The sequence below is a fragment of the Pygocentrus nattereri genome, chromosome 10 (genome assembly GCF_015220715.1).
Source record: "Pygocentrus nattereri isolate fPygNat1 chromosome 10, fPygNat1.pri, whole genome shotgun sequence".
In the NCBI taxonomy this organism is placed as follows: domain Eukaryota; kingdom Metazoa; phylum Chordata; class Actinopteri; order Characiformes; family Serrasalmidae; genus Pygocentrus; species Pygocentrus nattereri.
In genome coordinates, this window is record NC_051220.1 from 19,998,428 (window position 1) to 20,026,344 (window position 27,917).

Here is a 27,917-nt window from a genome sequence, read left to right on the forward strand (position 1 = left end):
AATATGTTGGAGTGTATCATTTTTTGCAGATTTGCAGCCCAGTAATAATACATAAAGTTTGGAAGCGCAAGACCACCCTGGGATCTAGGTCTTTGAAGTAATTCTTTACATACTCTAAGGGTCTTGCCACACCTTAAAAATGACATCATTTTGCCCACTTTAAAAAAAAAAAAGATTTTGGCAGAAACATTGGGAGGCACTGGAACAAATACAAAAATCTGGGCAGCACATTCATTTTGATGCAGTTAATTCTGCCTGCAAGGGATAAATGTAGGATGTTCCAAGTCAAGTTTAAGTTTATTGATCAAAGGTCACTAGTCATAGAAGTAGCAATATTGATTACTAAATATCTGAAACCTGATTTTTTGTTTTAGCTGAAAAGGCCGGTCCAAATCTAAAAGCTGGGTGATTTATAGGAAAACATTCGCTCTTAGAAGAATTCAGCTTCTTCAGATTCATACCATGAAAAACTGCCAAACTTGTGTAATATTTCCACTATGTTTTGAACACAGGTATTAGGATCTGAAATGTACAGTAACAAATCATCAGCATACAAGCTTACTTTATGCTCTATTCCCCTTCTATTAATGCCATAAATGGATGGGGAGATTTTAAGTGTGATAGACAAGGGTTCAATGGCTAAAGAGAAAAGAAGGGGACTAAGAGGGGACACCCTTGTCTCGTACCCTGTCTAAGATGAAAAAAATGTGTAATTTATTTGTGACAACTGCTGCTTTTGGTGATGTGTATAATAAACAGATCAATGAGATCAAATTTGGGCCAAATTTTAACTTTTCCAGCACAGCTAATAGATATTTCCATTCAACTCTATCAAAGGCCTTCTCTGCATCTAAAGAAACGAGGAGTCTCCAAAGATGCAGGAGAGTGGATAACTCCCAACAGTCTATGGATATTAGTAAAGGAATGGCGATTTTTGAATCCAGTCTGGTCTGGTGAAATTAAGTCCTTCATAATGATGTTTATCCTAGAAGCGAGAACTTCAGCTAAGATTGCATTTAAAAATGATATTGGTCTGGGGTACATGAGATTTGTCCAGAGATGCTTAAGGCTCTGGATATTGTGGGGCTGTCATGGCTAACACGCCTCTGCTATATTGCATGGACCTCGGGAACAGTACCCTTGGACTGGAAGACTGGGGTGGTAGTCCCTATTTTTACAAAGGGGGGCCGGAGGGTGTGTGCCAACTATCGGGGTATCACACTGCTCAGCCTCCCTGGGAAAGTCTATGCAAAGGTGCTGGAAAGGAGACTCCGACCGATAGTTGAACCTCAGATTGAGGAGGAACAATGTGGATTCCGTCCCGGCCATGGAACATTGGACCAGCTTTGCCAACCTAGTCTACATGTGTTTTGAGGACTTGGAGAAGGCTTATGACCGTGTTCCTTGAGATATCTTGTGGGAGGTCCTCTGGGAGTATGGGGTGCTGGGGCTACTGCTCCGGGCCATCCAATCTCAATCAAAATGCAAAGTTTACGGTATATTACGGCTTATTTCTTTTAATAGCAATACACTGCATATCTGACAAAATGGAAATGAAAATGCAAAATGGATAAATCAACAGTAAAGTGACAGTTTGTGATTTTTTTTCTGCACTGACGGGCTTTAACTGTCAGAATGAAAAGGCAAATGCAAATGAACATCAGAGCCCCCTGCTGGAGATTTATTTTTCGTTCGCTGCTTTGCGTTTTCGTTTTCGTTTTCGTTTTCAAACTGACCAACATGCAAATATATGTTAATTAGCACAAGGCGGGGCTGCAGTCTCGAGAAAAAACACCGTCATGACTCAGATCACTGAACATCAGACCAAACGGCCTCAAAGAAAAGGTATCAGACTAAACCTAAGCCTGGTTGAGCATATACTGATTTGAATAACTTAGAAAACTATAGTGTATCTCGATATAAATGCCAGTATAATATTTTCAGATTTTTCTGAGACCGTTTGGTCTGATGTTCAGTTTCACCAGATCTGAGACATGATGGTGGTTTTTCTTCCCTCGGGGACATTCACAATTCACAGATTTGTTCGGCGAGATCTGTTCTGAAGATTGTTAAGACGGTCAAGCAGGTATGTGTTTAGAGATTGTAGAGATTTGATGGCTGATTCTGCGAAAGTAAGCTGTTAAAAGTTTTCTTCAGGTCTTCTAAAAGGCCAGTTTGTTGCTTAGCCAGTTCTGAAACCCCCTGCCTCATGGTCAGAGTTCCAGAAGTGTCGCTCTCCGTGGCCTGGCCCTTCATGTTGTTTGTAGATGTAGCTGCCATTGACGCTTAGCTTGCTCGCGAGGTGAGTATTAGACTGTGTTGCTGGCTAGATGCCAGTTTGCTTCTGCTTCGAGCCACTCATTATAGCTCTAAAAGGGTACCGAGTGTCACTTATGAAAATTTGAAGTCAAAACTAAACGCAAAGTCCGATCCTGAAGGTGTTTAAATCCAAATTTAGTCAGGAGAGCCACTTACTCACGTCCTTCCTCTACATTGTCAGACCTGGAAGTCACAATGATTATAATTTTTAATGGAGAAAATACATTTGTGGTATTCTTTCGTAACTCACGCAGCCATCTTGCCGGCTTTTCTTTCTTTTTTTTTTTTCTCATAACACTCTGTTTGGAGTGTGCCTCCGAAAAACTTGGAGGGCCATGTAGCCTTAGGCCCAATCCCATTTCTTTATTTTACCCCTACCCCTTGTTTTCGAGTGTCACCCTAACCCCTTGGAACTGAGTTACAACTGGTAGTGGTTGAAATCTTGCCCTACGAAATGGGACAACCCTCAAAAAAAAACAAAAAAAAAAACAACATTACTTCATTAACAGGTTACATGACCCTGCCTGTCTTCAGTGATAGCAGAGAAGAGAAAAGTTCAGCAATCTCACTGCTGGGCTTTAGTTACAGTTAGGGCATCATGTGCTTTCAAAGAGGGGTTTTAAGACGTCACCCCCTCCGAATTCTTTGGTGATACGAAAAATGTTGCAGCAGCTACATTCTGGCGCTTCAGGCGTTAATACTGCTGGGACTATTTAACGTGGAAGGGGAACGTTTGCTTGCTAGCTAACAAGACATTAGCATGCTATTAGCGATTTTTTTGTGCTTTTGTGACCATAATACGCTGAAACGACATTAAACTAAGACAATACAATGGAGAAAATACTTATATTTGGCCATATATACTGGCCATCTTGCCAGGTTTTATTTTTCTCATAATGCTTCATTTTATAGTGCCTTTGAAAGTGCCTTTGAAAAATCCATGTAGCCCTAATACTTCCCTACCCTTCTATCTCAACAAAAAATAAGACACCCTTACCCCTTGATGTGAACGCACAAAACAGAGGGCTAAGGGCTAAGTGGTAGGGGCAAGGGGTGAAATGGGATTGGGCCTTAAAGTTTCTAGGGCCATGTAGCCCTAACTCTTCAGCTCTCTCAACAAAAATAAGGACATCCTGTCTCTAGGCGTTTATACACAAAGGGGAGGGCTAAGGGCTAAATGATAGGGGCAAGAAGTGAAATGGGATTGGGCTGAAGAATGAAATATGTAAGAAAGGCAAAGAACACAAAGACAACTTTTTTGAGCAAATCAAAGAGTGGTTTCTGATCTTTGGACAGAACTGTACATCTTTAAACTGACTCATCCTTTGTGGTTGTGGCGCTACATAATGTCTTTCCATCTCTTTGTTTTTCCCTCTCTGTATCTGTCTCTACACAGCAATCAGGACCAGTCACACACTGTTGGATAGAACAGCAGAGGAGAGTTTTCCAGTGCAGTTATATTCTCATTCCTCAAGTTCTGCAAAAGTAGAAAGCAGAGGTAAGGTACAGCACTCCCTGCTCCACTCCTGCAGCACCAAACTGGTTCTCACTGAACATATTTATGTCCGTTTATCCAGTGTGTTTATATATCCACCTTAAAGTGCCCAAATCCTACATTTTCTTACATTTCATTTTTTTTCCTTATAACTTTTGTCTACTCATTGTTATCTAAACTTATCTATATTGTTATCTGTAGTTTTGTGATTTTTTTTTTTCTTGCTGAGTAAGAATGATGTTGGTCTTTTCTGTTTATTTTTTTCTGCTGTTTTCTTCAGTTTGATTTGAGTTGGATGGGTCTGATTTTGGCACAGGTGATGTCAGATCTGCCAGAGTATCAGAGTTAGCAACACGTATACATCAGCTACTTGCGTTCCTATCCCTCACATAGATTTCCTACTCTCTTGCTGCTTCTAGTTGTAGAAAAGCTCCCAGCAAATAGGATATTTAAGCTTTTCTAAATTTGTTAATGGAGCTTGTTATGAAGAGTCATTACACTGTTGTTTGAAGGGTAGTAAAAAAAATGTAAAAGCCCAAAAAATACTAGTATTAGAAGTTGGTGGGAAGATTTTTCAGCATTGTTTTCTATTGTTTCAGTTCAACATGCTGCTTAATCTTCTGTTAATTACAGAGAAATTATTGTTTGCAATTATTGACCGTACGCTACAAATGCAGCATAGTGGTTGGGTTGATGAACATGGGAATATTCTTTAAACTGGATGGATGAAATGGATACATTGATAAAATGATTAGTACTACAAAAACACACCAACCACTGAATAGTTTATTTTTTTTATTTTTAGTTTGTTCCCTGTAGAAGGTGTCTTTATTTTCACATTTCAACATGTAATTTGACCAGCTATTGCATATGGCTGTACTCCATTCCATACACATGCAGTTACATAAGATCAGATATACCAGAAAATTGCGAAATGCCCCAGCCTTACTCATTTTTTCTCCAAATGTAGTTTTGTCATTTGACTAAATTCATTGAGGTAAGTAATAAAATTGATTTACAGTTCCGGCCGAGCGTTTCCCATAGTGGTGTTTGCACTGAAACCCAGAGAGCTCTATGGTCTCTCTGTGGGCTCTCTTCATCAATACCCTCACATGACTCCCAAGACAGCTAAAGACAGCTCGACTCCATGGCCTCTCCTTTAGAATTGCCTGTGGCAAACCACAGTCCCCCCCAGACACGCTTCCCTCATCTGCAAACTGACATGTTGTTGTCTCTTCTCATTTTGATGTTGGAGCTTAATGGTTTTGGAAGGCCTTGCTAGCAGGAAAGAGTGGCTGCTCAATGGCATTTTTATTAGGATGCTTCCAAGGGATTTGTTTGATCCCTCACTCATTTTTCAGTATTGTCAATGGCTAAATCAGAAACAGATTTGTGAGTATTAACAAATCAAAACATGTATTGCCTCAAAACTCTTTTTAGGCAAACAAAAAGTTTAGTTCTTAGACCACAAACTATAGACTTTCCTTTCTGACAGTTGATAGGGGAAGAACTGATGGAAAATGTCATACTGTGCCCTCCACAAATAATGATACCTCTTGTAAGTATGAGCAAATGGTTGGAAACACATTCTATATTTCTTATCCTTTTGATGTTTTATTCAAGGTATTAACATCTGACCTTTTGTTGAAGCACACTGACAAAGAAAAACCTAAATGTTTATATATATATATATATATATATATATATATATATATATATATATATATATAAATAAATATTTTCTCAAATCTTTGTTTACCACAATTGGCACCCCTAGAAGTTCTTATGAGCAAAATCCAAATGAAGTATATTACCATTCTTAGTTTATATTTAAAGTTCACCAAGCGATTAGTAGCACTTACATGGTCAGGTGTAACTTTTTGTTACACTGGGGTATAAATATGAGGTAACACACTGGCTAGATTCGCTTTGGTTACGTTTACACTGCAGCAGATAAAAGTGGCCCAAATTCAGTCTTTTTCCTTATATGTGACATAGATGTGTCATCTTTGTGATTGTGTGAATCTGACATGTTCAAGTTCGATTTGAGATGCTTTCAAATGTGGTACTGAATTCATGCAACTTTTATGTCAGTGCAAGTCGACATTTGTCATCATTTCATGCTGCTGAGACTCATAAACATTTGGGCTGATGATTCTGTACCAAAAAAATTAGAGGAGACTCAAAACAATCACCGTTGCTCCGTATTTGAAAAGATTTAGAATGAAACACCCAAGGACAGCTGGAAGAGACCGAGGCTACCTAGCGTGAGTCCAGGGACTGCTGAGTTTTTGTTTTTACGGAGACGTGGATGATGAGCTTCACCCCGGACTTAGCCGTTTAGTTCAACGGCCTGTTGTGCTTCCGTGCGGACAGAGACGCTACGCTGTACGGTAAGACTCGAGGTAGAGGTCTGTGTGTTTACACTGAATGGTGTAAAAACATGGCGCTAGTCTCCAGTCACTGTTCACCGCTGGTGGAGTTTGCGGTTGTCAGAGCCAGGCCATTTTATTTACCCTGAGAGCTGAGTTTGCTGTATATAATAGCAGTGTATATAGCTCCCAGTGCTAATGCTAACGCCGCACTGAACGAGCTGTACAGCGACCTCCAGAACACAAACCCAGATGGACTGTTTATTCTTGCAGGTGATTTCAACCATGCCAATCTGAAGTCAGTACTCCCCAAATTTCATCAATATGTGGACTTTGCAACCCATGGGGCTAATGTGCTGGATCTTGTTTACACAAATATCCTCGACGCATGCATACACTGACTGGGAGATGTTCAGAGTAGCAGCAACTATTGGTGACTCCATCAAGCTAGAGGAGTACACAGAATCAGTGACTGGCTACATCAGCAAGTGGATTGGTGATGTTACTGTCTCCAAACCCATCACAACTCACCCCAACCAGAAACCATGGATGACTGCAGAGGGGCGCATGCTGCTGAGAACCCACGACAAGGCTTTCAGGTCAAGGGACAAAGCAAGCCTCAGGGTGGCAAGAGCCAAGCTCTCCTGGGCCATCAAAGAGGCTAAGCGTGCCTACTCAAAGAAAATCCATGATCATTTTCAAAACAGTGCTGACACATGGGCGCATGTGGCAGGGCATCCAGGCCGTCACCAACTACAAGTCACCTCCACCTGCTTGTGACAGTGATGCCTCCCTTCCAGACATGCTTAACAACCTCTATGCTCAGTTTGAGGCACAGAACGGCATGATGGTGAAGAAAACCACACCCCCTCCAAGTGAACAGGTACTGTGTCTGTCCACTGCTGATGTAAGGAGAACTCTACACAGAATCAACCCACAAAAAGCACCAGGATCCGACAGCATACCAGGCAGAGTGCTCAGAGAATGTGCCGAACAGCTGGCTGATGTTCTCACGGACATATTCAATATTTCTTTGAGCACTGCAGTCGTTCCAACATGCTTCAAGTCCACCATCATCATCCCTGTTATGAAGAAGTCTCCTGTGTTCTGCCTCAATGACTACCATCATCAGTTGTAGTCATGGTGACTACATCACCAGTGAGTTGCACTCACTCCCATCATCAAGTGTCATGAGGCACACTAAAAACCAGCTTCCTCCTTCACTGGACGCACTGCAATTTGCATATCACCCCAACCACTCACAGACGACGCCATCTCCACTACACTCCACCTGGCTCTCTCCCACCTAGAAAATAAAGACACCTACTTCAGAATGCTGTTCATAGACTTCAATTCAGCATTCAACACCATCATTCCTCAGCAGCTGATTGGAAAACTGAGCCTGCTGGGCCTGAACACTTCCCTCTGTAACTGGATCCTGGATTTCCTATCTGAGAGACCTCAGTTAGTCAGGATAGGAAGTAACATCTCCAGCACCACCACACTGAGCACTGGTGCCCCTCAGGGCTGTGTGCTCAGTCCACTGCTGTTCACTCTGCTGACTCATGACTGTACTGCAAAGTACAGCTCAAACCACATCATCAAGTTTGCTGATGACATGACTGTGGTGGGTCTCATCAGCAAGAACGATGAGTCAACATACAGAGAGGAGGTTCAGTGGCTAACGGACTGGTGTGGAGCCAACAACCTGTCTCTGAATGTAGACAAAACTAAGGAGATGGTTGTTGACTTCTGAAGAGAGCGAGGTGACCACCCCCCACTGAACATCACTGGCTCTGCTGTGGAAATGGTCAGAAGCACCAAGTTCCTCAGTGTCCACATCTCTTCCCTCCCATCCTCACCATGTTCTGCAGGGGGACTGTGGAGAGCATCCTGAGCAGCTGCATCATCACTTGGTTTGGGAATTGCACTGCCTCAGACCGCAAGACCCTACAGCGTATAGTGAGGACAGCTGAGAAGATCATCGGGGTCTCTCTCCCTTCTATCACGGACATCTACACCACATGTTGTATCCAGACAGCCACTAGCATTGTGAACGACCCCATCCTTCTGGCAGAAGGTACCGGAGCATCTGTGCCACCACTGCCAGACTCTGCAACAGCTTTATTCCTTAAGCAATCAGGTTCTTAAACTCACAAGGACTGAGCTAAGCACCCCCCCCCCCCTCCCCACACACACACACACATACGCCACATACTCAACTATTTTGATGCTCTACTTGCACTGTCTGGAACATTGCTGCTACACTGTGTTTTCACTGTTTTACTCAGGTTTTTTCTACCTCGTAAATGCTGTGTTTATGTCTGTCATCTGACTGCGTGACTCACAGATTACAGCATGTTAATATCTGCACCTTATTCCACTACCTCATGTCCAGAATGAGTGCTGTGTCGGTGCTGCACTGTCTTGTCTGTTTACTGTGTCTAATGTCTGTTTAATTTATTTTATTTATTGTTCCTAGTTTATGTTTGCAAACCACGTCTGCATGTTCGCACTTTGTACTGTGTGTTCCTTGTTGCACCGTGTTGTTCTTGGAGGAATGTAATTTCACTCTACTGTGCACCTGTACATAGATGGAATGACAATAAAAGCCTCTTGACTTGACTTAACTTGGCTGCAGCGTCAGAGAACAGTTTAAACAATCCGAGGACAGGAACCAAAGAAGTGGCCGTGGCCAAATACCGGGCCCTTTTTACTCGAACACACTGTGGGTGATGAGTCAAGATGTCAACCACTAGAACTTCATAATCGCTCCTGTGATACTGGCGAAGATGAAACTGGGAGTGACTAGTTTTCACTAGTCGTCATTACTGTTTACCTCTGGACAAGCCATGTGAAGTATTGTTCTTTTGCGCATGCGGGTCGGTTTAGGAGCGTTATCTGTTCAGACTGATGTCGAATACAGATTACATTTAAACAAAAAAATCGGATTTGGTGAGAAAATCAGATTTAGGCCACTTTTACCTGCTGTGTAAAAGTTAGCCTTAGTTATTTGTTACTATGAGACAGTGATGTGTGAGTAAATGTTGAGCTATGCAAATCAGGAAATGAAAGAAGTATCAAAAGCATAAGCATTAAAGCATGTTTTTACAGCCATTTTGCTCATGTTTAACCGGGAGACAATATTTGTGGAGGGCACTGTATGAATGAATCACTAAACAGTGAATGTAAACCAGTGTCACTAAATATCAAATTTCTTTGTTGGAGCTTTTCTGCAAATGAATATAAATACTCTTGCAAACCGTCCAGCACATTTGTGTTGCTCCTGCACAAACTACAAGACTAGAAAAAGAGAAATTCCTCTTTTTCTAAAGGTCTGCATAATTCAATTTCTGGGATATGAATAAATAATCCAGAGTGGTTTGATGTCAAAGGGTTTATTGTAAATAAACTTAGACACCGTTTTTTTACAGTAGAGGTGATAGAAACCAACTGTTGTGATGTATTTGCTATCTAAAATGACGAGTGAACCTAAACATTCTTCAGAGTTTTTATGAAAGTGCTAAATAGTGCTAAATCTGGGGGAAAAAATTCTTTGGCCACAATTGTGCCTTATAACACCTTACATCTGCTATGACAGCATTGACAAAAATTGAAGGCCAAAACCTTATGGCATTGTATAACAATATCTCAGGCTTCAGCCAATGTATTCAGAATCATTTTATGTGTACCTTTCTGTGAGTTAGCTGTTAGAGTGATTAAACTCTTCAGATGTCTGGTTCCTACCACTACCATTGTGAACAATTCTTGCTTAATAAGCTTATTTCAGATAAAAAAAAACACCCTGAATTCCTTTTTAGGTTAGAATTCTTGACAATTATTATTTACAACAAATTTGTGTAATGTGTGACACACTCAGATGCCATCAATTTGATTGCAGATTTGTTTTTAAAATGCTGTCATTTTTTTATTTTTCTTAAAACAGTGTAGTACTTTGTGTGACGCATCAGTAAATTCAATAATATTCAATAAACTTGAACATTAAAATGTTTGAAACACTTCTGCCATTTTTTGTGAAACCTCACACTTCTGTGGGGAAACATTTGTTTGTCAAGTTAAATGCTACACTGTATTGCCAAAATTGTTCACTCGCTCATCCAAATCATTGAATTCAGGTGTTCCAATCACTTCCGTGCTCACAGGTCTATAAAACCAAGCACCTAAGCATGCAGACTTCTTCTACAAACATTTGTGAAAGAATGGGTCGCTATCAGGAGCTTAAAGCTCAGTGAATTCCAGCATGGTACTGTGATAGGATGCCACCTGTGCAAGTCCAGTCATGAAATTTCCTCTGTCAGTGTTATTATAACAAACATTATAACAACTCAGCCACAAAGTGGCTCGTAAAATCACAGAGCAGGGTCAGCAGATGCTGAGGCGCATAGTGCGCAGAGGTCTCTAACTTTCTGCAGAGTCAATTGCTGCAGACTTCCAAACTTCATGTGGCCTTCAGATTAGCTCAAGAACAGCATAGAGAGCTTCATGGGATGGTTTTCCATAGTCGAGCAGCTGCATCCAAGCCTTACATCACCAAGCACAATGCAAAGCGTCGAATGCAGTGGTGTAAAGCACCGCCACTGGACTCTAGAGCAGTGGAGACGTGTTCTCTGGAGTGACGAATCAAGCTTCTCCATCTGGCTTCTCCAGCAGTTTGGGGTTGGCCCCTTCCTGTTCCAACATGACTGTGCACCAGTGCACAAAGCAAGGGCCATAAAGACATGAATGAGCAAGTTTGGTGTGGAAGAACTTGGCTGGCCTTCACAGAGTCCTGACCTCAACCCGAGAGAACACCTCTGGGATGAATTAGAGCGGAGACTGCAAGCCAGGCCTTCTCGTCCTACATCAGTGTCTGACCTCACAAATGCGCTTCTGGAAGAATGGTCAAAAAATCCCAAAAATGCACTCCCAAGACCTTGTGGAAAGCCTTTCCAGAAGAGTTGAAGCTGGTATAGCTGCAAAGGGTGGGCGGACATCATATTAAACCCTATGAATTAAGAACGGGTTGTCACTCGAGTTCATATGCGTGTGAAGGCAGATGAGCGAATACTTTTGGCAATATAGTGTGTATTGTAGAATGCAGTTGCCAGAGACTCTTTGGATAGCTTGGAGACTCTATTCCTAACTATCTGATTTGACTCAACAGTATTAGTTTTAACTCCAGGTGTAGTCCAAATAAGTTTCCTACTGCTCTGGATTGCTAGCTGGCTAACAGGCTCTAAGTTGTATTTATTCCAAGAGTAGAGCGTGCTAGCTAGCTCTCTGCAGCAGTTAGAAATGTATGCACGCTGTACCATGCAGTTGACTACCACAGCATGTGCTGCAATAGAAAGCAGCCTTAAAACCTTCATCGTGTATCGTGTGTATTCTCCCATTCTCTGAATCATTACTGTAAAAGAACTGACCATAGAAGAAGCATTTATTAAGAGAATGATTAACAAGATTCTGTGTCTTCTGCTGTCTATGTTCAAACAGCACCAGCGGTTTCTTCAGGGATGCCAGATTGTGCAGGATTTAGGATTTTATGCTGCTTGTTGTGAAAATGTTTAGTTATTTGTGATTTTTAAATTATTTGTCATTTTTCAAGCAGGTTTTATAATAAATCATTAGTTAGTACAAAACAGGAAATGAATCATTGTCATCATTTTTTGTAGTAGGCTCATTGACATGATGTTCATGTCTGTGTATTTTCCCAAAAATAATTTAATAAATATGTGACATGCAGAATTATTGAATTGTTCAGCAATAGGGTTAGGGTTAGGGTTAGGGTGCGTCCATATAAATCTCATTTTAGTTTCTTTTTGCCTTCAAAAATGTCAGATGGTGCAACCATCCAATCATATATGTTGATTAAATTATGTTTTTCAACAGTCTTTGTGTAAATGTTTTGTCATTTTAATATACTTCACTAATATCTCTTGCTTGTGAAGTTGTTGGAGGCAGTGTGACTGTATTAAGCCTCTAGCTAATGTTACCTTTAATAGTCTAATATCATGTCCATTGTTAATTGGCATTTTCTTGGTTTTATGATCAAATGTTTTGTTTAAAACAGTACTAAAAAGCCTTTAAGGCTGATAAATTATCCTTTGAACATTAGGAATCCACAAAAAGGAAAGAGAATATTAATTTAAATAGGGAAACAAATATCAACATAATGAGTGAATGCTTGAGTATTCAGGCCAGCCCTACACAAATACAGCAAATTTCTATTAAACCAATATATATTAAATGTGATATGTTTGTAGTTTTAAAGTATAGTTTAAAATGTTTGTCTTTTATTGTAAGGTTGCAGTGTGATAGTTATTGTAACAGTACAGTGTGATGATGTGAAATGTTTTCTCCTAATATACTAATTAATAATTTTGATCAGAATATATATGTACTCTGCATGCACATACAGTTAATCTGCAGTTCCAGCACAGACAAATGGTTTTTTGAAGGATTCCGCCAGATGTCTTTGCCAAAATGGCTTTGCTATTGATGTTTTTTGCTCTGACACGCATAAAAACTGAGCTCCTCATGTGTGACATGTTTTTACAATAATGATTCAGATGCGCACATGTGAGTAAATTTTGTTTTAATAGCTGTGGTCATTGTTTTCAGAGCAAACGGTCCTCAGTTTGCAGAACTAAATTCATTGAGAAAAACTAATGTGTTCATGATATTTATTATTTCAGTGTTAAACGTAAAGTGCACAGAATAGCACGCATGAGATTGAATTATGGAAAGAAAATAGTTCTTGGACATTGGCCTTTGTTCACATATTTTATGCTTGAAGAGGCTGTTTGCTTTTCATTAGCTCTGTGCTTTCAGAAATATTTGAGACCTTGCCATATCGCCTGTGTTTAACAAGCCAGAAATGTGGAATTGTAGATGTTTTTCCTCCCAATGTCCTTGGTCATATAAATCCAGCCACTAATGAGTTTCAGGGCATTCATTAGATATTTGCTGGCTTTGGTGTTGAGGCTTGTCAAATGAACAGAAAGCCACTAAATAATAATAATAATAATTTTATTCAACTCCTGTCTTCTATTTGCGAGTGCAGTGCAAGTAAATGGCTGTGAGCAGGCAGACTCTGAGACATGTAGTGACAGAATTAGGGTGTTTGTTTTTCAGAATCTTTTGATGTACATATATGTAATAAACGCAAAACTTTAAGGAAATTTGCCTTTCTTTTTTCACTGTAATTTTTTAGTAAAGTCAGAAAAAATACCTGCAAAGGTAAAGGTCAATCTTTTTTTAAGATTCTAATAAATATGACCTCAAATCTTTGAATATTCTATAACAATATGGAAAGAATTCATGTTAATGATGAACTAAAAAAACACTTTTTATGTCTTATCAGTATTTATTGTTATTGAATGTGTCATTGTTATTGTTTTCACTGAAACCTGAAGATCTACAAGGTAATAGAAAAATATTATTGATGAACAGTTACTGTCATAGCAAGTAGCATAAAATGCCCAATCTGGCAGGTTGTTGAAATAATTTTGCTACAGAGCAGAGGAAACATTTGTCTTAAATGAACCGTGTGCCTTCATAAAACGAGTTTAAGTCCCAGTTATTCTAACTGCTTTCTGTTTTTTAATATTTTAATTAGTAAACATTTACATTTTATAGAATATTTGTTGCAGCCCTAGTTTTGTTAACATAACAAAGCCATTTGCTAATACCTGGGTGCCTTCATTGACTGCTGTATGTCTCTTTTATAGGCATTTCTCACAAGACTGTATTGAACAAATTGCATACATTGACATACACACATAGAATTGAAAATATGTGCTCATATCATGCCTTTCATTGATCTGTTATACTAGCTATATATCATAGCAATTTCATTCCACATGAAGTTTAAACTCTTCCTGTTTACATATAAAACCCTACGTGGCCTAATTCCATGCAGTTTAACCAGGCTTCTCAATTCCTACACCCTCACCTGCACTCTCAGGTTAGCGGACACTGAACACTTAGCTGGGCCAGATCCTCTGATTGACTGTACAAATCTGATTGACCAGAAAGCTCAATCACATTTTCCTTTTATTTTGCCCTGTATCTGACATCACTCTGAACAGATCCCATTCCTGAACTGACAAGCATATGTGAAAGAGCCATTCACCATGCTCATCCTACAGACACAGCTGTTCCTTAAGATTAACAGACTTTCACATGACATTGAACTTTAATATGTGTAAATTGCTGCTTTAAACCTGCAGGACAAACAGCAGCCACTAAAACGAGCACGCAGGACAGTGTTTACAGAAAAGAGTAAAAATGGTAAATTTTTGTCTTTGCCTTAATTGTGGAAGTCCACCAAACAGAAGCTCGGTTTCTTTCGTCTACCTGTTGCGATGAAGAATGCTGTTAAAGGGATGCAGAACTTGGTACCAAGACAGCAGTATATCGTTGCCGTTGGAACAAAATCTCATCTCTTCAAAATGAGAATTTTACAGGAGAGAGAAAAACGTTCTTTCTTCCAATTAAAATGTAGATATTTATGTAATCAATACTTTTATTTTTTTGAATAATCAGAAAGCCTGTGTAGTATGTATCATTAATATTTTCCAAAACTGTAATGAGGTTAAACTTGGACAGATTAGGATTTAGGATGTTGATTATCACTTGCAGTCAACATCAAGCATTTCAATTTATTAACATCCAACCAGTAATTTTCCTGCTTGGATTTTAAATTTCTGAGGTAAACTAAACATTTTTTTAACTTCTTCTTGAAATAAATGAGCTTCTGCCAGTGGTCTTCAATGTAGGAATGCCTGAAAGGTGATATGGATGGTTTCATTCACAAATCACGCAAAAGCTACCTGTCTCCTGATTGGGTAGATGCTTCATGTTGGTTGGACTTATTTGCATGAAGTTCAGCTCAACTTTTTAATGCACTACATGCCCCAAACTTTAGGCACTGGAACTGTCATGTACTGCACAGCTGTGTTGGACGGACCTGATGCTTTCAATTAAAAATAAATGGGATATGTCAGTTCAAAGCCCAGCTTTCTCTTTTCACAACACTTTGACTCTTCTTCTCACTCCAGTTGTTTTTTTTCTTTCCTTTCCTCCCTCCATGTCAGGGCTGTAATGTAATTACTGGCTTGTAGAGTGACCTTGACTATGAAAAAGGCACTAAATAAATGAAACAATATGTTTGATCAAGATTTTCACTTCTATTGTGGTTACAGCATTATTCACGCCTTTGATTTAGTCTGCATTGAGAGCGTCAGTTTAGCTTTTTGTAGCTGAACTGCAGTGTCAGTGTGAGCTTCTCTGAGTGTTTGTACCTTTTCACTGTAATGTAGCTCTGCTTTTATCCCCTGCAGTTACCTACTGCAATTTTGAATCTCCGTGCTCCTGGACTGTGTCCAATCACAGCGCCGGGGGAGACTGGTATGTCACGTCGCCACAGCAACACAGGCCTGGTACACAAGGTGCCCAGCCAGACACGGATCACTCTGTTGGAGACTCTAAAGGTAGTGGTACAAATGGTAGCTTTTTACAGTGCTTCACATTGCCTTTTAACATTCAGCCATAATTAGAGGCATTTTTGTGGAATACATGAGCATTTGCATTATGGAAAAGAACAGTGTTCTCTAGCATGTAGAACAAATTCATGGTAATGCCACTGAAAATTGTTCTTCATTGACTTTTTTGGTGTAAATTGTATTAGGGTTACCATCTGTTCATCACTCGTGTGAGGTACAAATTTATTTTCGCCTTTCCATAACAAACATAATCCCTCTGTCTAAAAATCTCAAATCAAATAAAAAATAAATCACGTTTATTGTCACAAATCTTAGGTGCGTAACCCCCTTATAGAATAGAAAAAAATATATATATACATACACACACACACACACACACACACACACACACACACACACACACTGACTGACTGAATATACACATAAATCTACAGTGCAGTCTTTGTAAATGAGTGGTGTTTAGGGGTGAAACAATTCATAAAACCTATAATTCATTCCAGTGCAATGTGGAGATTGTCCTTATTTAATGCTTATGATTTAGCAGAAACATGACTCTCTGAGAGTATGGCTTGTTAATCGCTCAACAAGCTCTTAGCCATCTTGGACAACACCTCACACCCTCTGGATGAACAGAGAAGCACATTCAGTGGCCGTCTGTTACAGCTGTGCTGTGTTAAAGAGCGCCGTGTGAGATCTTTCTTACCCACTGCTATAAGGCTCTGCAACAATTCTCCTTACTGCAGAGATGGTACTCATCTCCTGCTGTCTGAACTGTGCTGAACCAAATCACTGCATCTCCTCTTCGATTAATACACACTGTGCAATATATCACAACTATTACTGTAATGACACTTTCACTATGCACTTTACACTATAATATTAATGCAACTCCGAGTTAGTTATGTCTATATATGCTTTTAGTTTACCTCATACCACTCAGTGCCTGCTGTCATGTAAATTCAACAAATCTATCTCATATTCAATGTAAATATGCAAATAGTTATACTTTTATTTTATTTCTCTTGTACTTTAACTTATATCTAGATTTATTTGTATTGTCTATTTTTCTGCATTGTAGATGTAAGTTTACGTGCAATTATGTCACTGCAATTTCTATTGATAGATAGAACTCAGTTCTATCTATCTATCTATCTATCTATCTATCTATCTATCTATCTATCTATCTATCTATCTATCTATCTATCTATCTATCTATCTATCTAAAAATGATAATGTTTCCATTTTCTGTTTCTTTGAGCACTCAGCATTATAAAACTACAATGTTTTGCATTAATGCTTCAGCATGTAAGCTTATGCTTACATGGAGTATGCTCCATGCTTTTGATTGTGAGGTAGGAAGTAATTTGTTCAGAGGACATAAGATCTGTCCACATTGTAGGCTAGTTTGTTTCATTTTTCATTTCATGCAGTAGAAACAGTACTCAGATGTTGACCAAATTAATCAAGAACTTGTACAGTTTAAATAATAATCTTTTGCATAATTCAGTTATCGACATGTAAAGAGTCACTCAGAGTGTTTTGATGTGAAATGAAGAAACTAGATTTCTTAACAATGGTGCTGACAAGAACCAAGGGTCACCATGTTTACAATGCTATTCTAACTATTTTGCCAATTATTTTAAACTGTGCTCCCATGGTAAATAAACTATACCTATACCATGGTAAATAACTATTAAAAAGTTTAAAAGTATTCAGATCTTAGATATTTACAGGGATTATGTTTTGATGTATGAATCTAACTCGGCATCAGTTGAGTTGGTAATAAGCTAAATATTTCGTTGCTGTCAGAAGAAAACCTTGTATCGCCATTTTTGACATAATTTGAAAGTATCTGTTACTCTTTACATTGTTTGTAAATTTTATGATGAATGGTCTAAAGAAAATTATCCAAAATAATTCTGGTTCCATTGACTTACATTGAAAGTAAAGTATGTTTTTCCTTCTCCTGTAAAGTTACTATTTTGGAGATACAAGTTTTTCTTCCGACAGCAGCGATATGCAAAATCATCATTTATAGTGTCTATATTTTCAATTGTGAAAATATACTTTTACGGTCTTTTTCATTTCTTTTTAAGTGAGGTTGAAAGATTATCATGAGTTTCATTTTTATGTAAAAAGCTTGCTAAAAATGCTTTTCATATCACAGCTGAAACATGATGCATTTTAAACCATAGATGGAGACTTATTTTAGCCACGTCTCTGCATTTTAGAGCAGGCAGTGACACTGCATCCTTTCCGATGTTTAAAAGTAAAACATTATGATTTTATGTGTGTACAACTGTTCATAGCTCACAATTAGCTAAAATTGTCGCTTTTGAAACAATAACTACTGATAGATTTGGTGGAGTTTCGGTAGAGTCACGACTGTCACCACCATCTAAACAACTCTCTCATTTTTAAAAAGTATTTTGTCTGTTCATTGTAGTACATTTATTCTTGTAGTAAAAAGCATTTTGAACAATGTGAATCAATTTTTTGTTTACTTGAAAAAAAATGTGTATTTAACATGAGTTAATATCTCAAAAACACTTCAAATCAACTTCTACCCTGTTACACTTTTCACAGTCTAAGTTGCCAGCATGGAGCATTTCACATCAAACTACCCTAAATGAGTGTGTTTACATATTAATCACTTTATTATTATTATTATTATTATTATTATTATTATTATTATATCATATTGTTATTGTCCAGATAGTGTAAAATACTGCAATATAAGTTTGAGTTTGTATGACCCATCTCTACTTGTCATAGAGAGAGCAACCTGTTATGAAAGCCTCTTGTTATGAAACTCCCTTATGTTTTCCTTGTTGTAGGTCATTTCCTGGTTTTGAAGCCCGACTCGGGCCTCAGGGCTTCTGGGATTTGCACTTTTCACATCATCAGTCCTGTAGTGCTGAGTAGTGGGCCGCTGTGTCAGGTCCGTCTGGCGTGCTTCCAGCCAGAGACGAGTAAGGGAAACTTGTCTGTGTCTGTAAAACTCACTGAGTCCGGAGTTGTCCGATCATCAGCCTTCATCGGCAAAGAACAGGATGGAGCCAGGTTAGCATCTTCTCGTGAGCTTCACATGACTTTGATTTCGAGTTTTGAGGTCTTTCATTGAAGTCATTTAGGCTGAGACAGCACAGAAACTGGTGAAACTTAGAAGGGATTTTATTCATTTGAAGAATAGTATGAAAATCTGTAGGATTACAATTTCTACGTAAAATAAATAAATAAGTCAGTAACTTTTATTAGCCTTAAAAATAATGTGAATGAAAATATGTAATGGAATAAATGACTCCCCAGATACACATACACAATGTTAAAATTGCGTGACAGAGGCTTTAATTCAAGCATTTAGCTAGTATTTAAGCCTATCTGATGTTTTTCTCTTTTATTACTCTGTATTTTTGAGGCTTTTTGTCTGTTTCCATAAAGAGCGGTTCATGAAGACTTCAGTCTGTGTCTTTGTGTCTTTAATGTTATATTACTTTACAAAATTCAGAATGCCCCCAAACTAGCAAAAAAGACGCTCAAGTCTGCACTGTTTTATTCTTATGGAATAAATATGCTGTTTTTTGCACTGCATGCGTGAGTCGCATTTGTTTGGCTACAGTGGACTTGGACATCACAACAACAGTCCATGTTCTAAAATCCAGTGACTGCCAAACAACTGCACAATTGTTAATCAGTCCACTCAGATATATGCGCAGCTCATTGCGCACTTCTCTCATAGACAGAGGCCATGAAGAGGCTATTTTGATTGGACCACATGTAGCGTGAAACCAGTCATTCAGCTAATCCATAGCGCTTTGGGTGGGACACTGAAACAGGCTACTGAAGCTTTGATTGGTTGTATTTGTATATGTTATACGTATTTTGACCAATTCATTAAAGTGTGGGTGTGACATTGAGCTAGGAGGGTTTCTACCAGCTGTAGCTGTGGTAAAATGTGCAGGCATCACATTATATGCTTTTTATAGCAGTTGGTTTAAGCCCTAATAAAATGCACATTCTTTAGAATTTTTATCAGAAACATATATAAATATAAGCTCAAACACTAATGGAAACTCTGATTCCAATTATCAGAAAAATTTAAAACATCAGACTGATCCCTAATGGTAGATGCCAATTCCGATTATCAGACAAATGAAAAATATCAGACTGAACCCTAATGGAAATTGGGATTGCGATTACCGGAAAAATTCAAAATATCACATTGATCCCCAGCCTGCCCAGGGTGTTTCCTGCCTTGCACCCAATAAATGCTGGGATAGGATATAGCATCCCAGTTGATGGAAGTGCTGATTAAGAATTTCAAAAAATGTATAAATAGTGGATCGACCCCTGATGGAAATGCCAATTCCAATTATCAGAAAAATTATAAATATCACATCGAACCTAATTGAAATTCTGATTATAAAAAAAAAATATGAATACCAGATCCATCCCTAATGGCAATTCCAATTCAGATTATCAGTAAAACTATAGATATCAGATCCACTCTAATGGAAATTTGCATTCGGATTATTGGAAAAATTATAAATATCAGATCAAACCCCAATCAAAATACTGATTCAGAAATATAAATAAATATCGAGTTGACCACTGATGGAATGAACCGCTAATAGATGCGCAGGCTTGTAGACTAAGTCTAAGTAGTGAATAGCAGCAGTCAAAGGCTCTTTTTCCTATATGAGGCAGCTTCTTCCTGTAGAGCGGAAAAGTTTATTTGGACAATCTTAAGTTGTACCACTGAGTTTGGTGAAAATCAGTTGGTAATCCAGCCTCGAAGGAGGTGGATGAAAAACACAGACATGGCCAATCTGGGCGGATATAAAATCAAGTAACATCTCTAAATGAGGAAATTACCCCAGGACCTCATGTAAGTATAATCCTGTCAAAATAGGGCTTAAGTTACCATCTGTTTTTGCTGGATATGGTTTTTAGACTATACAGAGCAAACTGTGCATACAAGCAGCAATACAATGACATATGTCTTGTTTAGCAGCAGAGCGAGATGCAGCCACTGTTCTGTGAACAGAGGAGACGAATGTCATCTCAAAGCCTTTTGTTATGGAATTCTTGGCTATATTGATTTTTTGTGTTGGGCAGAGCTACTCCAAGATGGATGAAAGCATTCTAAAAGTAGACACCAATGTTTCTTTGTGTGTAATTGGTTTTGACAGAGGGCTAGAAATGGGTTGTGATGCAATGCAATTTAGACGGGAACCGTACAAACATAATGGAGCCGATGCGCTTATATACTGTGCCTGTTTAGGATGATGGACACTAGTCAAGGGTTGTTTGGCCCAGTGCCTAACAGGTTTCATGGAGGGCTGTTTCATACAAATCAGATTTAGGTGATTTAGGCACAAACTGAAGTTATGTATGTGATGGAACAAGGTTACGCTGATACAAATCCAGAAGTGTCCCAAAAGTCTAAAGGTAAAGTTACATTAACTATTTTGAAATCCTTTTTAAAAAAATGCTGTTGTTTGAGATGCGAATGAATGTTCATCTCAGTCCTCTCCTTAGTTCTGGTAAAACAAGGTTGTAAAATGTACAAGGGTACACAAAGTAATAGACCAAAGAGTTTAATGTTCTGAAGTGATTAAAAGGCCATTTAAAGGCGACATTCACAAATGTATTATTATTGCTGGTCCTCATTGCTTGTTAATAAGCTGGTTAAGTGCTGGTAATTATTACAATTGGTTTTAGATTCCGTTATTCACATTTTAACACCTTAAATTGCTCTGGACCTGATGGCATGTCCAGACTTGCATCCCTTGTGTTGCATGTGTTGCTCCAAAATGCGTATGTACCCCTCAGCATTAATGCTGCCTTCATAGGTGTGCAAATTACCCATGCCATTAGAACAAACACAGCCCAATGTCCCTTTTCTTCTTTGGCCCAGAGAACACGACGTCAATTATTTCCAAAAACAAATTTGAAAGGTAGACTCATCAGACCATAACCCACTTTTAGCATGCAGCTTTATCCAGAGAAGTCGGCGGCACTTCTGAATGTTGATATATGGCTTCTGCTCTGCATGGTAGAGTCTTAACTTGTATTTGTAGATGCAGTGATGAACTTTACTGACTAGGGTTTTTAAAGTATTCCCGAGCCCACATGGTTATATTCATTACAGAAGCATGTCAGTTTTTTTATTCAGTGCCATCTGTGGGATAGAAGGTCCACATATAATAGTAACGTCACGCAACCAACATGTTTTGTCATCACTCTGATTAAACAGACTAATAATAAGGGCCTGCCAATTTGAATGAGCTTGTGCATTTACTTGGAAAAAAAAACACAGTGCATCCAATAACAAAGGAAGCCTCATGCATCTTTTATACAATGATAGAAACATAGTATCACACAGAAAGCTCTGAATGTACTTGCTGATATGTTTCACTCTGGCCACATGCATGCACCGCAACTCCTCTGGCAGCAGATTTAAATTACTTAAAGTGGCCATCGGCATTTCCAATTCTCAAAATGGATTGCTGGCATTTCTCTGAGTGGATGTTTGGCAAGATGCTCAGTTTGCTAGGGTTAGTGAAGTCATTCAGAAGGCTTTTTAGAATAAAGTGTTTTAGGACCTTTGAAAGGCTATGCGTCCATTTTTATTGTTTGGCCTTTAATATAAAATTGGATTAATCATGAAAGAATAAGTATATTAGTTGATCACTACTGAACTAGTAATAGCCCTAAATCAAAGTTTGTGATAAAAGCATTTTGAAACCTAATTACTCATATATATTCGTAACTTTCTTTTGTGTTCTCTGTCAAAAAGTTTTTGCACCCCACCATCTCCACATATGCCCGCCTGTCTTATAGATTTCCACTTTCCTCTCTTGGTTCTCCAGAAAGAGAGCTCTGGCCTACCCCAAGTCCACCCCAAATTCTGTTTTGTATTGTACTTTTCTTTCAGCTCCCGCAGTTCCGCAGTGACTATTCATACCATAACCATCAAATTAAAGCGTCTGCATTCACAAAATATTTATGCTCGAACTGCCATTTGAAACCAAAGCCAATGTGCAAAATTGTGTAATGAGCGCAAAATCTGGACTGGCAATGAAATGGAATAAAAATGGAATAAAAAAAATTGTCTCTTGAGCCATTTTCAGCTTTTTCTACATCTGAATACTTTATGCTTAAATAAAGACAGACGAAGCCTTAAGGCATGTTGCATGTCCATTCTTTTGAGAAAAAATACAAACTCATAATATTCAAATTGTGTATAACTACATTCTAGGAAGGTTCAAAGTCATTGTAAAGTGAGCCTTAATTCTCTTTGCTACTGTGTTTCTGCTGTTAATTGTGTTTATCTTTATGTAACCTCTGCAGATAGTTAGTTTGTTGCTTTTTGCATAACTATTAAAAAGTTTGCTCGGTTTACAATGAATAAAGACAGGTGGTCAGCCAAGACGTCCACATTTTTTTTAGTTTAGCTCTAGAACTAGGAGGCTATCAATCACTAGAAGTCAATAATCCCTAAAATCTTTTCTGTAAATACATTTTGGGGGCAGTTGTGGGCTGGAGGTCAGGGAGCTGGCCCTGTTACTGGAATGTTGCCGATTCGATCCCCAGGGCCGACAGTCCATGACTGAGGTGTCCTTGAGCAAGACACCTAACCCCCAACTGCTCCCCGGGCGCTGTGGATAGGGCTGCCCACCACTCCGGGGCAAGTGTGTGCTCACTGCCCCCTAGTGTGTGTGTTCACTAGTGTGTATGTGGTGTTTCACTTCACGGATGGGTTAAATGCGGAGGTGGAATTTCCCTGGTTGTGGGATCAAAAAAAGTATCACTTAATCTTAATCCCCAAAACTTCTCTCAAACAACATATGAGTAATTGACGTCATTCAGGCTTGTCAGTGTGGGTTAGGTTTCAGGATGGCGTACTGTGAGCAATAATAATTAACACAGCAGACATCTGTTTTAGATGACCTGCGTTCTGCTGAATTCTGACTCCCTCATTGAATCCAACTCCCTTTTACGTTCAGACACGTCACATAGGCATATGGGCTCTAGATTTAGTTTGTCATTTTTGTTGTTTCTGTTTGTAAACATGTATTTTCAGGTTAAAAAAATCAAGATTCATGGTTGTTAATAAAAAAAAATTAAATAAAAAAAAACAGAAATCAAGAACATAATCATCCATACACCTGCATGACATGCATACATGCGAAGAGGAGTGAATTTTACACAACACATATTGTCTAAAATGTGTACCTGCTGCATTTAGCAGCTGTTTGTTTTTATAGTTTACAGCAAATCATCCTGTGTCCTATACCACGTTGACAACTCTGTAAGATCTTAATGCAGTTTGTAGCTGGTAGAGAGAAGTTTTGTAGATTTGGCTAAGTATTGACTTCTAGTGTTTGTTAGAAACAATAGCCTTGTAGCTCCTGTTTAAAACTAAAGAAGTACAATTTGGACTCCAAACATGTCTGGGCGGATTGACTGCCCCTAGTTTAAGTGGACAATAGTGTGATTAGATTTTTACCAAGCAGTCCTTTCTTAGACATCACAGATATTGCCAGTCCAGAACGAAAGCATTTTAATGTTATATTAGTCATTGCTGGACTGTCCAGTGGGCTGGGCTACAAGAGCCATTGTCTAAATGTAATTTACTCTGTATCTCATGTCTTTAAATGCATAATTATATAATCGCTCTGGAATAATAAAGCAAAATAACAATATAACACTTCACTTTTATATGAGATTCATAGCTCTATTTACAGTTGAGCTTGTTAGAAAGCAACTTTTCAGAGACTGGATCAGAACCCAGATTTAGGAAGTGAGTAATAGGAACAGCAGAAGAATGTTATTGTTGAGGTGGAGATATCAAGAGTCAGTGAACAGTTGGAGTAGTTAGAGAGCAGTTGGGAATGTATGTTAATAATGGTTCAGAATTATTTGTAAAAAATACAGAATGTGAAGATTCTGGAATCAAGTTTCCATGTATCCTTGGAAATCCTACTTCTGTGGGTTATATACATATTCAGTCCTTTTGAGAATATATATACAGCGTCATTTTCAAGCAAAAACCTCTGTTTGATTTGAGAGCACTTTTCCTGAGCTGAGCTTACAGTTAAATGAGGTTCTGCAGTGCAATTATATGACAGCCCTCTAATGCATGGGTTTAGGCATTAAAGGATTTTGAGTGATGTGGGATGTGAGCTCTCCTAGGCCTACACCAAGGCTCACTCAGCATTTCCTCCTGTCATTAGACTCCAGGCAAGAAATTAAGCTGAAAATCAAGCTCTGTATAAAGGAATGCTTATAAAATGGGCCTAGAAATTAAGAAGCAAATCCAAGTAAGATGTCAGCTTTCAAAAGATGTCAGCTTTCAAAAAGGTTCAATCAAATTATACAGGCTTGGCCCAAGGGCTTTTAAAGTTTAGATGGGGGGTGGCATGTTTAATTTGCTTTTTGTGTATCAGAAACAGGTTACCTTAGCCCTCTCTCTAAACCTGCATTCACTTATACACACGTGATTTTAATCTTTGTGGACTAGGGTATCGTGGGAGGTGCTGGAAGCGCCGATTGGTAAACTGGACGAGCCTTTCCAGGTGATGGTGCAGTACACTTCATGTAGTGGTCACGATGTCGGATTTCTGGCCATTGATTCACTGGAGCTGAAGGACTGTGACCTGGGTGAGTTCTTTTACAATCTGATCAATTGAGTTACGAGTCTGTGGCTACAGACTAGGGATGTAAATCTCTCAACTCATGGCGTTTCATTTTGATTAAGGTTCTTTAGGCTGGTTTTACACAGTGAAACTTCCATGAAAGTAGTTGCAAATTGTGAGTTACCTGCAACAAAACTTCTATCCAGCTTGACGGTTATACAGAACCATTCAAAAACAAAGTTGCATGCAACACGTTCAGTTACTCCACACGTTAGCTAAATTAGCAGCTCATATTTTTTTGATAGACCAGATCATTCTGACTATAAAGTATTAATTTGCATTTTTTTTATTTTCTGTTCTTCACTACATATTTGAGTTTTTTAATCTGTTATTTGTATCTTAAGCCTTCAAAAATGAATGTTTAAGTAGCTATTATGGTTGTTTTGTGTTTTATTTTCTTATCCATGGATCTGGTGAAGTTTGAAAGTGTGTCAATTCAGACTTATTTTAAAAAATACACCTAATATACAAATGATACTGAAGGAAATATTTGCACAACAATAGAATTTAGGCAATAAAATGGTACAGTAGTTCATTTAATAGAAGTTAACTTATATTTACTTATTTTACATCTGAATTCAGTTATTCTTGACTGAATGATTTACAGCTCCTATTGGGCTAAGAACCATCCTATATATTTAAGGTCTGACACTACAGGTGAACAGAGTAATTTATAAAACAATGTTACGCAGAGTCTTTGCCAGTTGTTTACTTCTAGCCTATTATTTTTAATGACATTTTGGTAAAAGTTACATTAGATGTTAGTTATTTAAATATGCATACATTAAAAAACACTAAGACTGTACTATAAAACAATACACATTATAGAATGCATGTTTTTGCTTATTGGGCCTTCAATAATGTTAGGAAGTTGTTTGCCTAGAGACACCCAGAAAGGTGAACTCTCACAGGTTTCCTCATAAAGGATGAAATGACAGAGGAATCCCTGCTCATACATTTTGTGTCTTTTGCTATAATGAGTATATACTTAAAAAATATTATTAATTGTAATCCATCGTATAAATATCAATTGTAGTTCATTGCAACATTTTAAAATAGCTAAAGGTTTATTGGCACAAAGATTAATGGATCATGATGCATTTTTATATTCCTACTATATTTGGGTGACTGGCCTTTGCATCCACTGTGATTTGTGAACTAGTTACTGGTTGACCTTGAGATACAGTTAAGCTGTTTTTGCTCCATTGGTCAATCCTCTTTCACCATTTAGATGTTGCTCCATAAGATGTTGAGTCACTGTTCTCAATGTCGTATGACGTCAGTTCATTTTTATTCCTAGTTGAAATTCTGTCATTATTCACCTATTTTGATTCATGTGTGTGATTTCTATACTAAATCTGTTCTTCCTTTCTCTGGGTTCTGTCAGAGAGCGGTGATTTAGTGTTGGGTCCAGACTGTGAGGAGGACTCAGGCTTTCACTGTGATTTGGGGGGCTGTGTGGACAAAAGCAGAGTGTGTGATTTTCACTCTGACTGCCCTCTGGGGGAGGATGAGGGCTTCATCTGTGGTGAGTCTGGCATAGTTTTTGAGAGATTTGCCTTTTGACTGCATAATGTTGTCAAATCTGACAATCAGCCCTGAGGTGAGGTGAAGATAATGACTGTAGATGGATACCAGATTTTGAGCCCTCTTCCAAAAAAAGCTTCTCTTGTTCATGATACTGTGCAATATAAAGGAGAAACTTGTAATTAAGTTGTCACTATTAAGATGTCACTATCGATTATGTTGATAATTGAGTAATCTGCCAGTTATATTAATGATTGATCACATAATCTGCATTTTGAAAGGCCACACAAATGACTTAACTGAACAATTAGACAGAAATTCCAAAATACTGCATCTGAAAAAAAAACAAAAAACTAAAAAGCCTTTAAATGAAAATTCATTTAGTAATATAATGATACTGTGTGGCAAAAAATGCATATAACATATGAAAATGGTTGTGTTTATCAGGCACTGTTTCGTACAAGAGGGGCTTTCAACAGAATCTAAAATATGCATAATCATAATCCAGCTAATCATTTCAGATTTCTTGAGATGGTACAATTTAATCAACTTATGATATGACTTTATCTTGTATTCTTAGAAAGTAAGGTTAAAATGAGCTCACTACCAAAAAACCTGCTAGATTATGTAGGGATGTTAATGATTACTAATTAACCATTAACAGAAACATAAAAAAATGGTATTCAGTAAATCAGTTAAAAAATATGGATTCAGTTTTTTATTATTTACCAATAATCAGCAGCTCCTGTTAGATTTATCATTCAAGATAAGAACTATTTTTTCATTATGTGCATGAGGACACAATAGGCAAATGGTTCTACTAGATAGACCAAGAGAACAAGTGACATAGTTGATGACTACAGCTTTCAAGAGCTAGTGAGGTACACTGAGACAACCCCAATCATGATATTTATGTTTTAACTTGGGCTAGTAATGACTGGTAAATATAACTTCAGAATTTAGAACTTTTGTGGCGCATCATTTTATTTTACAG

At 38.2% G+C, this 27,917-nt stretch overlaps 1 protein-coding gene across 1 annotated transcript in view; it reads left to right on the plus strand.

Moving 5' to 3' along the window:
* ltk (leukocyte receptor tyrosine kinase) overlaps positions 1 to 27,917 on the plus strand; it is a 124,733-nt gene that overhangs the window by 37,341 nt on the left and 59,475 nt on the right. The window contains exons 2-6 of the mRNA XM_017713450.2: positions 3,716 to 3,817; positions 15,531 to 15,680; positions 18,530 to 18,755; positions 25,222 to 25,361; positions 26,784 to 26,924. Coding sequence (XP_017568939.1) covers positions 3,716 to 3,817; positions 15,531 to 15,680; positions 18,530 to 18,755; positions 25,222 to 25,361; positions 26,784 to 26,924 — 759 coding nt within the window. The remainder of the gene's footprint in view (positions 1 to 3,715; positions 3,818 to 15,530; positions 15,681 to 18,529; positions 18,756 to 25,221; positions 25,362 to 26,783; positions 26,925 to 27,917) is intronic.